Raw genomic sequence first — 13,758 nt, 5'->3', positions numbered from 1 at the left:
AACTGCTGGGAGTACTTAACTTCTGAGCATTTCAGATAAAGAAGGCATACAACAAGGATGTTTTATGTAGTTGTTTTTTATAAATATTTTGTTTGGTGCAATTATTTGTGGCTCAGCATTTCTAAAGTATATTCACTTACAACTGCTTACAGTAATTACTGTTATTTGAAATTCTGGCCGTACTCCGTTCTCCTATTCTCTTGTTTGTTGATTCTGGTCCAGTTGCCATAATCTCTTTTGTTCTCTTTCTTATGTGGTGTTGTTATTTGTTCTGTAGTCAGTGTGTTTTTCTTTATTTTTATACATTTGTCTATTTAGTTTTTATTTCTCTGTTTCTGTGTTTTGCTCCTTTATTCCTTGATGATAATCTTAAGTCTCACATTTGCACGTGGAAAGAATAGTTCTGAGAACTGAAGAGAAATGTGATTTGTTTGCTACAGTACATATTAACCCTACGATCCCTTTGTGACTACAGCCTTATGTTTTGGTGGTCACTTTTGGTATTTGGCATTAATATTATGGAAGGGGATAAAAACCTCAAATGGGAAAGAGGTACAGTAGGACATGTACATTAAATTCATATGTAGTACTTCTCTAAAAGGTCTAACAATTTTATTTGTATAATTTATATTTAATTAGATGAATAAGAAGCAGGAGTTAAATTTGTGGTTTTATTCCTCTGAGACTATTCTGAAATACGTGTTTTTAATTAAAGGAGGAAAACAGCAAACTAGTTAAAACTCAGGGAATTCTTGGCGTGTGTCCAACTTCACGATCTTCACACGAAACAACTTCCCCTCACCACTCCAGAAGAAGGGTGAGGAAACTGCGAGACCATGCTACCAAAACTCCTTCTAATCTGGACATCCTGGAACTCCACACTAGGGAGGTACTGAAAAGACTGGAGATGTCCCCATGGGAGGAGGCAAGTATTAAGTCTGTGCGAGAAAAACAAAAACAGAGTGGATTTCTAATCTCTGCTGAAAGGGGAAAGCCTTCAACATTTGTAGGACTACAGGCTAATACACTTTGTGGATAGATTTTGTTTTGGTTTCTTTGAGGTCTCCTGATAGGAATTCCTCTCTTCCTTGATAATTTTTTTTTTATTATATTTTGTGGAGGTTCCCTCAGCCTTTTCGTTCAGGTGGTATCCTGAATCTGTTACCTGATTTAAGTGTATTTTTTGGAATTAGGACTTCTGTAGCACTTTGATAGCTACATTGAATCTGTAAAGGAAAAGGAGATTGCAAAGCCTTAATTTCATGAGGCTGCTCTGGCCTAGCCTGTTTGTTTTAGTTCTTTTAATTTAGTTCAGGTACTGTAATTTGATTAGCCTTGTATTTCAGTCATGTCCCTACTGCTTGTATGACTTGTGCCACCCTACCATTAAACCTAAGGCTGCCTTTGGTCTCCGTTGTAGGTCTGTGTGCTTTATGGTCATGCTGTGAAGGTATCATGGAGTGAGTGAATGAAATAGTCTCTTGACAAACTTTTTTTCCAGGTTTGATGATCTTATTTCAAAAAACAGCAGCAAACATGGGAAAAGGAGTGAGAGAATGGAAATAAGTAGCTTTCTCAAAGGAAATAACTAACTTTCTGAAAATAAGAAATGCTGACTAGTTTAATTGGAAGGACTGTCATAATGGGGACTTAATGATTTAAGTCTTTTTAGAGACATTCGTTTAGACAAAGCAGTCAAACTCAAGAAGCTGAACTTAATTTACTACAAATAGTTAACCTTTGCAGTTAACTGCTACACAAAAGCACTTAATAGTTGTACTCATTTAATGTGGAAAAATATTGTTCTCTCTAAGTATTGTGTTCACTCTAAGACTTGTAAAATGTAATGTGGGTTGTGGGTTTTTTTTCACATTTTCCTGGTTTGGCACCAAAATTTTGCTTCAGAATACATGTGAAATGTAAATTGCTTTGAGCTAAGAAACTTCTGCTTATGGCAGGTTAGTTTCCATTATTGATGGTCCTACAAATTAGTTGGGAATTGCCTTATCAGTTCCAAGGCCAACTTTTGGCTTACCTATCTCTATTGGTATTTCTTTGTTTTGAATACAGTGATGGTTCTTCAAAGGAAATGTAAAAGAAGGATTGTAGCGAAGCTGTAGTTGTTTCTGATGCTTCAGGAGAGTATAGATGATTAGAGGGAGGAGAAGATGAAGGCTGCTTTTCTTTACATCCAAACATGTTTTGTCTGGGCTTTCTCCATTGATTTGCACCTGGTGCTGCATTTAATAAGCTTTTGTGGATTGTAGAAAAAAACATTTTTATTTTTATCAGTAAATAGTAAGGAGCATTGCTTTTACTTCTTTAGGATACTACAAGCTCAAAACTGAACGGGAGATTTAACAAGCCCTTTCAGCCATCTTCTACAGTACCTGAATGGCGAACAAAAGACAATGATCTTCGTCTTCTGCTGTCAAATGGAAGAATCATTAGGTACAAAGGATTGATTGTGGATCACTTGTTCCTAGTCGTTATGGTCTGGAGCACGCAGATTTGTAATAACATTTATTTTGTTTGTGGAGCTTCAAGTTCCCTTTTACCAGTAAGATTCATGTTAGAAATATAGAAGGAAATGTGTTGTCTCTTGTGTCTGCTGTCCCCTAGTGGAGTGACAGTTACGGAGTGAAGAGAAGGAGGTTCTTTGTGGGTTCCTTTGTTATATAGCATTTAATTTGTTTGCTCAGTTGGGTTGGTACCAAAGAGAGTGCTTCAGAATAGAAATGCTTGTTTTGTATCAGTCTCTTAGAGTAATTCTCATTTGAAACATTCTGATGTAAAACTTGGCATCCTTATGGAAATGGAGTTGCACAGGGAGTAAAATGGGAACATGCACAATTTGAAATCAAGAGATGAGCTCAAGCCAAAGGTACTGTTGTATCTCAACAATATACTGTAAGTAAGGAAAATCGTTGCTTCATGCTTGTAAGAAAGAATGTGGGCTTTTCTCTTGTGATACAGAGATGATAGACGCCCATTTACAGATCGAAGTCTTTACACAGCAGATAGTGAAGATGAGGATGACAGGACAAGATCGAAAAAGACGACTGTTAAGGTTGAAGACCAGCCCTCAGGATTTGAAGGAGAAGGGAATGCAGATGCCCCAAAACCACTGAATAGTAAGTTTGTTTCTAAGTCCTATCAGTTGAACATTTTGAAGATCTTGAAGAGGGTCTAACTACAATTGTGAAATCTTACTGAAATTTTATCAAAGTATTTGAAGGATAAACTAACAGACTAGAGAAATAATATTAGAAGTTGCAACCAAATATTGTCTGTCCAGTGAAGAAGCTAACAGGACAGATTGAAAAGTGATACTCACCTTTTAACATTAGTACCATCTTGAATGCTATGTTCAGCATTTTTGTGAGTTGGAGGTCCAGTTGATGTTCTGGATGAGTTAATTGTTTCTTTTGGTCTGTTTGATAATGCACCAACACTGTTTATTTTTGATCAAAGTATACTTCAGTGTGAAAGTTCATCCCTTCATTCACTGTAGAGAATAAAAGATTATAGAGTGCAATGAATTTTAAACCTACCTTCTCCTTCACTTTTCTGTTCCATTTGGTGAGTCCATGCTAGATCACACAATTTTGTATGTTTTGTTAATGAATAGGAGTTTTCCATAGGAGTGATCAAACATCATTTAGCATTAATAAAATCTTACACTTCAAGTCCTTGTAGTAATCTGCAAGGCTGGGGAAGAATTTAGATTATCTGTAAACCACTTGAACCTCACTTTCCAGTACTTCAGCTCCTAGTGACGGATGGTTTCATTTTGTTTTGGTCTTCCTGCCAAGTGTTCAGCAATGCTGATCACATTGTGTGTTAGTATGGAATCAATATTGAATGCCTGTTTTCATTGCCTATTTGTAATAATGCTATCTGTGTGCAGTAACAGATTGGTGCTTGACATAGCTGTTCAGATATCTCTTTAATGATAAACACCACATCTTTTTACAGTACAACTTGGAAGAGTTTAAAGGATTTGTGTTAGGAAGTAAGGTCAGCGCTTAAAAGATAACAAGAGTTTTCTAGATACTTAAAATTAGTTCCCTCTATGTCCTGCATAACAGTCTGTAACAATGTTTGAGTCCACTGTCAACCTGGATAAAATATTTAACTGTTTTTGTTAACAAAGCAATTTGTAACTCCCCTTGCCTGTGCTTCCAAAGGTCACAAAGGACCATAGTAAAAAGTTTGCACAGGAAAGAAGTCTCTTCTGGGTACTCATGGAAGGAACAAGGCAAACAGCTTGTTGAGTGAAGGCTTAGGCACATGTGGTACTCTTCCATTTTTGAAACTAAACTGAATAAGTTTAAGTTTTACACTTGAATCAAAGATTAAGTCATACCGAGAAATGGTACATTTTCTACGAAATGCTTGCTTTTATGTGATACAGAATTAATATAGCAGTGTGTAACTACAAGTGAAAAAAGATACTCGGAACTTAAAGCAAGTGTTGAGATAGTTGATGCAGAGATGAGTATTCAAGCTGTCAATAATATTTTTAATTGAATAGGTAGATTCTTCTAACTTCCCTGTTAAAGATCATGTTCTGTTTTGCTATTTAACTGAAGGTCTGCAGGGAAGAAGAGAAAGGATACTCTTCTACAGGGAGCTTAATAAAAGGAGCTATCTGTTTCTGTAATAGCTGCTGCCTTCTGTTGTTCTTAGTGGGATTTAAGCCAGTAAGTGATGTCTAAAGAGAGATGCCTTTAAACAGATCAATCTCTACATAGCTTTGAATGTCATGCCAAGATTCTGGTTCTAAATGGTGAGCCAGTGTTACCAGAGAAACAAAGATCAAGTGCTGTGCTTAATAGAGCAAGATACTTTGTATGGATGATGAGTAGTTTGGCCTGATTTTACAGATAATGACTGCTTTCATTCAACAGATTTGTGAAGTATTCCTCCCATGCTCTGGAAGCATGCAAAGCAGTGACTTCATCCGAGGGCAGACCAGTTCATTTAAACATAACAATAGTGATTACCAAGATAATACGCAAAATCAACAAGCAAACAAAAAACTTCCAAACCCAACTTACGTATTTAGACTGAGTTATTTTTAAAATCACAGTTACCCATCACATTCAGGGACAATGAGGGTTCCTAATAGTAGGTGAGATGTTACAGTGAAGATTGGTAATTGTATCTGAAATGCATGTGAAATCCAAGGATAAGAAAAATGCAGTAACCTTTTGCAGAGGAATATTTTTTGTTAAGGGGACTATAGAGGACTGCAGCTTGCCTGGCATTTTGAACAAAAGGCAGAAGGAAAATGGAGGAGGTATTCCTTGACTGATTTGCACAGAGCTTGCAAAATAGAGTAGTAGTAAAAAGGGCCAATGGTTTGGCCACACAGAGGAGTGTTGACCCAGGTAGGAATATTAGCACGGCATCAGACCCGAGGCTCTTGCAGTGTACAATGTCATATATACTGACCACCAAGTGGACCAGGGTTATCTCCATAATGTTAAGTGGCTTTACCTGTTCAGTCTAGACCACATTTCCAGATCACAGACAGGTAAGAAATAATTTGTCTCTTAGTTAATGTCTGTAAGACATGAAGGCTTTTGAAGTATGAGATTTATGAGATTCTGTAGTTAGCATGGCTTTAAAATGGTAGTATTATCTGTATCTGGCTAATAATGCACACGTCGTCTTTCTGTCTTGCTGCATTGTTTGCCTTCTCCCATTTTTTCTTAAGAATTTAGTCATTTTAATAATCAGGGTTTTGCAGTCCTTTAAGACAGGAACAAGAAAAGTTCCTGAGGGACCTTTGTGAAGTTCGTTTGTTTTTTAATTATGGTTCATTATTTCCACATTAATTTTGCCACAGATGTTAAGCTCCACATGTGAACGTATTTAGGTATCCTTCGTTGTTCTTCCTGTAAATTGTCTCAGAGTTTTAGCAGGTTTTTTTCTTTAAAAAACACAATAATCCAGAGGAAAAATCATTTGAGTTAGATAATTTTCCGTATTGTTTTCTGTATCATGCATGCTGTTGCTTTTACTAGTATCTTGTTTGCCTTTGCAAAATGAAACAAAGGTTTGTATCATCATCAGAAGTGCCTTGGGGTTTTTTGAACTACAGTAATGTAGAATACTCATTTTCTTGTCAGATGTGGAGCATCAGTTTATTTAGCTTAACATCACACACACTGTTGTTGGCCATTTATTCTGTTTGGATAGTCCTTACAGTTCTTTCTAATGCTATCTTAAGCTTAATTAGTCTTCCCTAGATTTGGGTCCCAGCTGTTCATTTTACTTAATTCCTGATAACCTGTCTCAGTCTTCAGCTTTCTTCTGACTTATGCAGTCTTCAGAAATTAATTTCTCTTGAAATCTATGTGATGCCTACTTGGGGGCTTCACCAAAATCTACAATTGGATCTAAATCCTACTAGAATTGCAGCATATACAGGGTTATAGGTACCTCTTTTATGCTTGCGTAGTAAATGAGTTATAAAGATTTGTCATCTTTTTAAATCTAGTTTCATATAAAACTGCTGAAAGCAAGCCAACACAGTTCAGAAAATAGCTCTGGACTGAAGACAGGTAAAGTTTAAAATGTTGGCTTTCAGCATAGTTTTACATGAAACTGGAGTTTCATATAGTACTTAAAAAGTTATGTTGCTTGCCTGATCCTCACCCTTCTTGACATACATTCATAAATTTTCTGTTGTATTTGGCTTTTCTCCAAAAACCTTTTGCTAGTGAAACTGCACACTGTAGTATTTCATAAATTTATATTTAATCAAAATTTCTGCCAGCAGCCTTGAGACCAGTATGCACACAGGCCACTGACTGTGAGTCCCAGATTCCAAACACTTAAAATGTGTTTCCAACTCATGGTTGGTTGGGACATACACTGTGTTGTAAGAGCACGTGCTGCTTCACGTTTGAGTTCTTTCAGTAATTAAAGTAAACCATGTGGATTAGGTGGTTGATTTGATTGATTGCTTTGTCATATGCCAGTGTTTCTGATGTCTATTTTGACACTGCATTCTCTGATAGTACTTTATCTTACTACAAGCAAAATGCATGTCTGAGATTGGTATTTCCTCTCGTCTTCCTTTTCAAGTGTTGCTGTGATGAAAACCAAGGCAAGTATATTCTGTATCATCACAGTAATGTTTTAATCTTTAACAGGTCTGCTTTTTAACCCTGATTGGCAGCTCTGTAGCAGCACAAAACAGGCAGAGTTTCCCAGTAAAAGGTTAAATTTGAAGTAGCAAATGTGTGGTTCATTTTGGTTTTTAGCTTTAAATCACTTAAATATCCTCTTACTTCCATGTTTAGTGCTTCTGTATAATTGCTTTTATTTTTTAACAAGAAAATTCCAGGTTCAAACAGTCTGAGACAAAGTAATATTAAAGATTATTTCTAACTAACTTTTTACCAGAGCCAGCTCTCTGACTTTAGCCTGTATACAAAGGCAGAAATTGTCCAAGGTACAACCTATGGAGTATGTGCTCTGCGGGTGAAAAGTGGATGTTCCTGCTGCACTTGATTTTTCTTCCTCTGACTTCATACTTTCAGTTGCTTGGGAAAGTCTAAGAATCAACAGTAGGAAACTCATTAGAGCATTAAGCAAATTTGACTTGTGAACCATATTAGTGTGTGGATGTGCATTTGTTTATGCACTGTTACAAACTAAATATGTTTCTTGTTCTTTACTTCCAAAATAATTGTTAAATGTTATGTGGTAATAAATGTTGAGTCTTGTATTTTAATTTTTCTCTCCACAGTGTTCTTTGAAAGTGTGAAATCAGAACTCAGGAATGGATCCTCAGAGTACTCTGATATTTCTGATTCAGAAGAATCTGGGCCTGATTGCACTACACAGGTATAGTGAGAAAAAGTACAAAAAGTCAATGAAGCAGTTAAATATAATTTTGCTTGCTTATTATGTTCTTCTTAATTTCTAATAGTATGCAATGGAATAACTTTTGTTCATGTTTACATTTGTGGTTTGTAGTGAAATAGTTAATTTTGGTTATCTCAGTAGGTCCTGTAAATCCTTTTTTTTGCATTTTTAAATTGCACTGAAGATCTTAACAAAACAAGATAATAGCTTTATTACTAGCATCGAGTCTAGTTCTAATTTAATTGCCCTTTTTTTGTCACTTGACAAGTGAGAAAGATTAACAAGCTGCTCTTTGAATGGAGCTACTGTCTAACAACTTCCCTGGATGATACAATGCACTTCATTCCAGTTATGTTTTGTTGATAGGGATAGTGATGTCAATCCGGAAGGATTATAATTCATGTTACTATCTTCCACTTTCAACACTTACTGAATGTCATGTATATTCTATGGCTTGAAAAAAAAACATTGTGGTGGTGTTCCTTGCTTGTTGGAATAGATTAGTCTAAATTGCCGGGATGGAACATATGTGTTGTAGCCCTGCTTCACATAAAGGCATATTGAGTCACATATGGTTGCTCCACCTTTGAGAAGTTTCTGCCCATACAAGCTGTGCCACTGTAAGAGAGGCAACAGCTTGTTGTGTCTCTGTTTCTGCTCTGTTCTGGATTTACCTGAGAGCTTCTGTCACTCATCAGAGAGACGCTGCTTGCTGGAAGTTATCTTTCATGAGAGCAGGAACTAGCAGCAGTTACTTTGGGCAGACTGTGTCCTTTTATGTAATAGGTATCAATTCTGGCTGTTGCTTGAAACTATGCATCCATATGTTTTTCTTCTACTTTGAACATCAAAGGGAAGAATAATTAATGCTCTCTTCAAAAAGAATACAATGATTTGAGTGTGGTTTAATGTGTGTGGTGCATTCTGTAAGGAAATGGAATTGGGACATGCTTTTTTATATTGCTCATTGATGTTACAAAATTTATATAGCACCTCAGTTGCTCAAATTAACTATATTCTGAATAGTGTGTGTATATATATATACACACATAAAAGTTGGACCTGGAAGCTTTTGAAGTTTTAACTGGGCATCAATCGAGGTTGCATATCTGTTTAGGAGGCACGGTGACCATTCTGCATATTGTTTCCTATTCTTTCAGCAGAAGGATTCCTCCACAGGGGAGTCAGAAAGCTCAGGTGATGAAGACAAGCAGGAAGTAACATCAAATTTCAAAGAGGAATCTAAGGTTAGGAGAGACCTTTATCAAAATACCCAGAAGCCATCCAGAAATGAAACTCCCACTAAAAAGTAAGCACTTTGTAGGCATTTGTTTATAAACTTAGATCTTTTCACACATATCTATAGTTCTGCTTTATACCAATGTAAAAATCATTTGTTCAGAGAAATCTACGATGTCCTTTTGACCTGCTTAATAGTCCTTTACCTTTCTAGGGAATGTCCTACCTCGACAAGTACAGAAGAAGAAGCTATTCAGGGCATGCTTTCTATGGCAGGATTGCACTATACTACATGTTTACCAGGTCATACTCAAAGCACAGACTGCACAGACAAAAGAACCTCTCTTCAGGAACACAGAAGTTACCCTAGAAGCCGCCATAAAGACAAACAGCCATCTCAGAACCACAAAACAATACGATGTGGTAAGTATCTGAACTAATGACACTGCTGCTCTCTGCTCTTGGACAAAATGCTCAGAATAAGAACTTAAAGTTACAGTTTTAGATTTGTAGTCAAGCTTTTAAGTACATTAGACAGGTATTGAAAAAGATATGTTCTGTAGCCTTTTTTTCTTTAAGAAGTAAATGTTACTTCTGAAATCAGTGACAGACTTCTCTTGAGAGGTCAACAGAATGCATCTGCCAAATATTGTCATACTTGACTTCACTCTTGAAATTCTGCTATCAGTGCAGTGCATTAAAGGAGATTGTAATTTTGAAGAGGAGAATTCAAAAGGTAACATTTTTGCCATTGAAATTTTTGTCTGTGGAACAGACATCTTCTAAATACATTTTGGGACAGCAGAACAAAAGAATCAAAATCATATCTTGGAACACAGAGAAAGAGTCATTATGTTGGAAAATTTTTTGCTTGAAAAGAAAATGGAAGAGGATTACAGCTTTCCTAGTGTGAAAATAACAGAACACTGCCAATAAATGGGGTGCTAATTCAGAGAACTAATAATATGCTGGTTTGTTACATGCGTAACAGGAAACCCTAATGTATTGTCCTGGGCTGTGTTCTAGTAATTGAAGCTGCATGTCTTTAAACCCAAATGATTGGATAAATAAAACCAAGAGGGCCTAAGCTGCAAATCACCCAAACAAGTACAGCACCTTTCCATCTTTGTAACTTTATGAAAAAATATAATATAAAGATTTTTAAAATGTAGTGTGTTTACTCAGCTGCTTGTCCTCTCCCTCCACCCTGTGTGGGATAGGGGAGAGAATAGAGAAAGCAAAAACCCATGAATCTTCTCTAAGGCAGCTTAGTAATTGAAGGAAAGAGTTAAAAATACAAGCAGTGCAAAGGCTATCACTCAGCACCTTCTGCAAGCAGACTGCTGCTTGGCCAGACTCAGGCAATCTTCTAAGTTTTTCATTGCTCATTCTCCCCAGCTGCCTGCTCTATCCCTGTTTTTGCTGCCAAGAACGGCATGGTATGGAGCACCCTTCTGGCCTATTCAGGTCAGCTGTCCTGGCTATGCCATATGCCAATCTCTTGGCTACCTCTAGTCTACTTACTGTAGTGAGAAAAGAGAAAGCTGTGATGCTGTGCAAGCATTGTTCAACAACAGTCAAAACTTTGCTGTGTTACCAGCACTGGTTTAGCCACAGATCTAAGATACAGAATCACAGAATTGTTTTGGTTGGAAAAGACCTCTAAGATCATCAAGTCCAGCCACTGACCTAGCACCACCATGGCCACTAAACCATGTTGCCACACTTCTTGAACACCTCTAAGGACACCGCCTCCCTGGGCAACTTGCTCCAATGCCTGACCACCTTTATTTAGCTATGCCAACCTTTTTCTTTGTTGACTTCTCTTTTGACATGTGCGGACAACCTGTTCCTGTGCCTTTAGGAGTTCCTTCTTGAACAGTGTCCTGCCTTCCTGGACTCTTGGCCTCTTGGGACTGCCTCCCAAGGGACTCTGTTCACCAGTCTCTGAAACAGGCCAAAGTCTGCCTGCTGGAAGTTTGAGGTGGCAGTTCTACTGACCCTCCTGTTTACTTCAACAACGGAGAACTCTACCATTTTGTGATTGCTGTGCCCAAAATGGCCCTCAACTATGACATCGCTCGCAGGCCCTTTTCTTGTCACAAGCAACAAATTCAGCAAGACGCCTTTCCTAGCTGACTCCATTACCAGTTGTGTCAGGAAGTTATCCTCTACACATTCTAGGAAACTCTGGGTTCTCTAGGAACTCTATGAACATCCAGCACCTTATGGACTGCTAAAAAGAGATTCCTTTGCATCCAGAACTTGTACACGTGTCAAACTCTATGGAGGGTAAAGATGAAACTCTGCTCCTTAGCTAGCGCAGTTATCCCACAGGGCCTATCAGCATGCATCTTCGGTGTGCTGTACCTGAATAGCACATCAGTGGCTAGAAACTATACAGGTAGTAACAACTGAAAATTAAATGTCTGTGTATGAACTCATGATACAAAGCCATGGTAGAAGATTGCAGTATAACAATCTGCTGTCTTTAGCATCAGTAGTTCTAAATTTGAACAATACGTTTTGCCTGACCTTCTTCCTGTGGTACATGGATCTTCAATTAGGTGTATTTATTCTTTGAGATAGTTTTACTCAGTAGAACCAAGCAGCTTGGAAAACTTTTGGGTTTTCTCTAGCAAATATTTTCTATTGTATTTCCCTTTCCTGTTTTAATCAGATGTATAATCAACTTAGTATTCCTAATTATTCATTTAAAATTTAAGCTTGTTTAACTTCTCATAGGTAGGTCTGTGAAGGAAGAGGAGGGAGACTTGGCAACTTCAGCTTGGGCTCGACACCTGAATGAAGCTTCAAGTCTGGTAAAGCAATAACTTTAAACATTTTGAATACAGTTTTATAGCAAAAAGAGCTCTCATGAAGCTGTAAGTACGGACAGTATGGTGGACAGGTATTTCTACACTGCATATCCAATAATAAATATTTCTGGTTCTGGTAACGTTTGACAGGATTTTTTCATTCTTGTTATGTTGGGTTTTTTTCCTTTTCAATTTCTCTGCTGTCATAGTGACTAACATTAAGATGCTCAGGACAGTATCTTGAAAAATAAAGCACACTTAATGAAAAATGTGTGAATTCACGTTCAGTCTGACTGGGGAGGGACTGTATTGCTTATTCGTTGCTACTCCTAACCAGAGCATCAGAAAAAGTGGAGCCTATTTATGGTAAAAGCATTTGCTTAGGAAGTGGGTACTGCCAAACTGATACAACATTTCAACAGCTGGGAGATAGGAATATCTTTGCTTTCTTGTGTCCAGATAGAATCCATCAAGGAACACATAAATTAAAGGTGGTGTGTCTTACATTGATCTTTTTGAAATGTTTCTAAATTTGTGTTAGAACAATTAAAGCTGCAAAATAACAGTGCTATTTAATAGCTGTATTTGAATTGCATGTTTTGTAGAGTGGGGTTTTATGTAAGACTATCAAACTACAAGGTACTTCTTACAGTTTGTAGTTACCAGTTTAGCTTTTTTCTCTCATTGGCTGAATATTGAAAAGAAGTTGTCTGTTTAAGTAGTTAATGGTTATGGTTTGGCTCGCTACAGTACCCGGTTTGATCAAGAATCAGTTTGCTTTGATCGTGCCAAAACCTAAAAGCAGAGAAATTGAATATGCTGGTAGGTGTAATTAATCCATAGCATTGCCCATAAGTGCATGTGGAAAAACTTGCAGAGAGATACTGCATTCTGTCTTACTTTTTAAGAGGTATTTATGTCACAGAAATGGTGGAATCATAAAGTGGTCAGATGCTGGTGGAAGTGAAATAAAGATACGGTAGCATAATTAGAAAAAAACAGAAGTTTTTTCCCAAACTGTAACTTGTAGCCAGAAGGTGTTTACTTTTTTCTTCTCCTCATTTCCAAACTAGGATACAAGTAAAACTCAAAAATATATCAAGAAAGAGAGTGTATCAGAAGCCAGTCAGAAGGTTCAGGAAAACAGAAGTACAGTCCACAACAACAGCTTGAGTTTTCAGCATGGCAAGTGTACCCGAGACTCCAACCTAAGTCAAGGAGAATGTCGGCTGAGTGATGGCAGCCTTAGCCCCGACAGACCCTACGGTGAAACATCCTTGTCTGTACCGCTTCATCCAACGAAGAGGCCAGCATCAAATCCACCCCCGATCAGCAACCAGGCGACTAAAGGTAATGTTTATCTCTGTCCTCTTGCCAGAGTGGGTAAAAAACCGTAAACATCAGAAGACCTGTTAGATACAGAACTGGGAAAAAGGGACAGGCTTAGACCTTTAAGAAAAATATAAAGTAGGCGTCCTGTGGACACTCAGATTTTGGCACAGAATGTAAGGAGATGAAGGGAGGTGGCTGGTCAGGTGAAACCTGCAGAAGTGCAACAGTAACTATGGAACCATATTTGTTATGGGTTTTGTTATTTGGAGCAGAAACATCCCTGTGCTCTGAAACAGCAGCGTGAATCGGCTTGGTTTATTGTAGCAGAAGTTTAAAAGCTGTGGCACTTCACAGAACTGTCTGATGGTAATATGGTTCACTTTTTAATTGCTAGTTTATTATTTAATTGTTTATTCCAAGGAATAATTTACTCGAGCAAAATTCAGTGAGCTTAGTTTAGATTTGCCCCTACTCCATCCAT

At 37.5% G+C, this 13,758-nt stretch overlaps 1 protein-coding gene across 4 annotated transcripts in view; it reads left to right on the top strand.

Annotated features, from left to right (window-relative positions):
* The window catches only part of KDM7A (lysine demethylase 7A), a 56,641-nt gene that overhangs the window by 34,988 nt on the left and 7,895 nt on the right, over positions 1 to 13,758 (top strand). For 3 of the 4 annotated variants that reach the window (XR_010305022.1, XR_010305021.1, XM_064155488.1), the window contains exons 12-19: positions 716 to 925; positions 2,327 to 2,451; positions 2,977 to 3,134; positions 7,769 to 7,866; positions 9,048 to 9,196; positions 9,341 to 9,549; positions 11,872 to 11,948; positions 13,019 to 13,295. Coding sequence is in view for 2 of the 4 variants with exons in the window: in XM_064155488.1 (XP_064011558.1) it covers positions 716 to 925; positions 2,327 to 2,451; positions 2,977 to 3,134; positions 7,769 to 7,866; positions 9,048 to 9,196; positions 9,341 to 9,549; positions 11,872 to 11,948; positions 13,019 to 13,295 (1,303 nt within the window). In the remaining 2 variants the exon portion in view is untranslated. The remainder of the gene's footprint in view (positions 1 to 715; positions 926 to 2,326; positions 2,452 to 2,976; positions 3,135 to 7,768; positions 7,867 to 9,047; positions 9,197 to 9,340; positions 9,550 to 11,871; positions 11,949 to 13,018; positions 13,296 to 13,758) is intronic. The other variant, XM_064155489.1, reaches the window with a different exon arrangement.

This window comes from Pogoniulus pusillus, chromosome 15 (assembly GCF_015220805.1).
Source record: "Pogoniulus pusillus isolate bPogPus1 chromosome 15, bPogPus1.pri, whole genome shotgun sequence".
In the NCBI taxonomy this organism is placed as follows: Eukaryota; Metazoa; Chordata; class Aves; order Piciformes; family Lybiidae; genus Pogoniulus; species Pogoniulus pusillus.
Note: the sequence above shows the minus strand (reverse complement) of the source record. Positions and strands in the feature narration are given on the sequence as shown.